The sequence below is a fragment of the Poecilia reticulata genome, linkage group LG15 (assembly GCF_000633615.1).
Source record: "Poecilia reticulata strain Guanapo linkage group LG15, Guppy_female_1.0+MT, whole genome shotgun sequence".
Taxonomy (NCBI): Eukaryota; Metazoa; Chordata; class Actinopteri; order Cyprinodontiformes; family Poeciliidae; genus Poecilia; species Poecilia reticulata.
In genome coordinates, this window is record NC_024345.1 from 19,194,664 (window position 1) to 19,196,600 (window position 1,937).

General features: G+C 48.6%; 1 protein-coding gene across 2 annotated transcripts in view; it reads left to right on the forward strand.

Annotated features, from left to right (window-relative positions):
* The window catches only part of LOC103477028 (5-hydroxytryptamine receptor 1D), a 4,458-nt gene extending 2,752 nt beyond the window's left edge, over positions 1 to 1,706 (forward strand). Inside the window, exons 2-3 of one of the 2 annotated variants that reach the window (XM_008429871.2) lie at positions 155 to 315; positions 398 to 1,706. In XM_008429871.2, coding sequence (XP_008428093.1) covers positions 155 to 315; positions 398 to 1,684 — 1,448 coding nt within the window. In that variant the 3' untranslated portion in view covers positions 1,685 to 1,706. The remainder of the gene's footprint in view (positions 1 to 154; positions 316 to 397) is intronic. The other variant, XM_008429872.2, reaches the window with a different exon arrangement.
* Positions 1,707 to 1,937: the final 231 nt, after the last annotated feature.

The following is a 1,937-nucleotide window of genomic DNA, read 5'->3' on the forward strand; positions in this document are numbered from 1 at the left end:
ATAGGCACAATTGTGCTTCTACCGTTTGGGATGATTTCTAAACTGTTTTTTGCTTTTCTTTCGTTTTTTTGTTTTCTTTGTATTGCTGGTTAAAGTCCAACCAATGTGACCTCTGAGTTGGGGTTTGAATCGCTATGATGTGTTTTTTGTGCAGGCAATGTTCTTGTCATCGTTATTGTGGCGGCTACCAAGACCCTCCATGCAGTGACGTCTATCCTGATCCTGAACCTGGCCGTCAGTGACCTCCTGGTAGGCATTGGAGTCATGCCTTTTGTTGCTATGTCCATCATAAACACGGGATGGGTGCATTGTCCTGTAAGCATTTTCTGTCCTGTTGCATTATGTTTTTTGGTTTAGGTGACCTTTAGTGATCCATTAACTCCGTCTCCCCTGCCAGGTTCTCTGTCTATATGTTGGGTACTCCTCCACTGTGTACTGCACAGTTTCTGTGCTCACACTGGCTGCTATTGCTCTGGACCGCTACTACTCCATCATGGACTGCCTGCGCTACAGTTCCCGCTGCACCCTGTGGAGGACTTCTGCTGTGGTCCTGTGGATCTGGCTTCAGGCTCTGGTCATCTGCAGCCCTCCTCTGCTGGGCTGGAGCTCTGTCAGCTACGTGGTCCCCATGTATAACTGTGCAATCACCTGGGCCAGCACTGTCAGCTACACGGCCTTCATGGCTGCTCTGATTTATCTCATGCCTGCAGTGGTGATCCTCTTCTGCTATGCGAACATAATCAGGGTGGCACGCAGCCACGCCCGGAGGATTCACTCCCTGCAGGACTCCGTACAGCGCAGCAGGTCCCCCTCTTGTCCAGTGGATTCATCCCACCAGAACTGCAGCAACCTCCATAGACCCTGGAGCGTTACATGTCACATGAACAATGAATTTGAGTCTCAAACCAGTAAACAGGGAGAGAATATCAGCCAGGCTGTTCGGGAAGCTCCAAAACAGCAGGAAAGCAAAGTGAGGGGTTTACTTTCCATCCTGGCTCAGAAAAACTCTCAGCCGTCCGATCCGAACCACCAGCAGCCGCATCACGGAGCGCTGCGCCTCGTCCTGATCATCTCCGCTTTCCTCCTCTGCTGGACACCCTACATCTGTGTGGCTCTGGTTCAGGCCACAGAAACTGCCATAACAGGCCAGTCCACCCTCGTGCCAGACTCTGCCATCACCTTCTCCTACTGGCTGATGTTGCTCAACTCTGACGTCAATCCTTTATTGTACGCTCTGCTTAGCCAGCGCTTCCAGATTGCTCTTCAGGGACTCTGGCACAGAATTAGAGCTCATCTGTGCAGCCTGTTTGGCACAGAATGGGAGGTCAGAGGAGATGGGGATGACGTCAGAATTACTGACCCATGCACGTTGACCACAGCCCATCCCAGTACACATGCCAGCACAGAGAGTTTGAACTGTGACAACTCAAAGCTCTCCTCCTCTGTTTTCACTGTTAGCACCGACTTCAAAAGCCACTCTGAGGTGGATCTTTGTACCGTGTGCCACCATGAAAACACCCCCTCTGTGTTTCAGGATGCTGCTCGTGAGAAGACGCACAATCTGCAGGTCCCTTCTCGTCCTCAAGAGGGCAGCAGACTTCCGTTCTCCGCTCTAAGTAAGGAGCGGCAGGCCACTTTTTTCTATGGCCAAATCACAGTGACAGTGGAGCATGATGTCTGTTAGTTATTTACTGTTGATTCTGAATAAATTGGAATATTATTGAAAAGGATATTTGTTTCAGTAGTTCAGTTCTAAAAGACATACCGATGCGTTAAAACATTTCTAAATTAAAATCTGTTTAGTGTGTAAAACCCAAAACTCAGTTTCTCTGAAAATGTATTAGTGCCTAAAGCCAAGAAGAAAGGATTTTTTAATATTGAAATGACGGGTACTGAAAAGTCTATCCATGTACTTTGTAAATGCAGTCAGAGCTTGG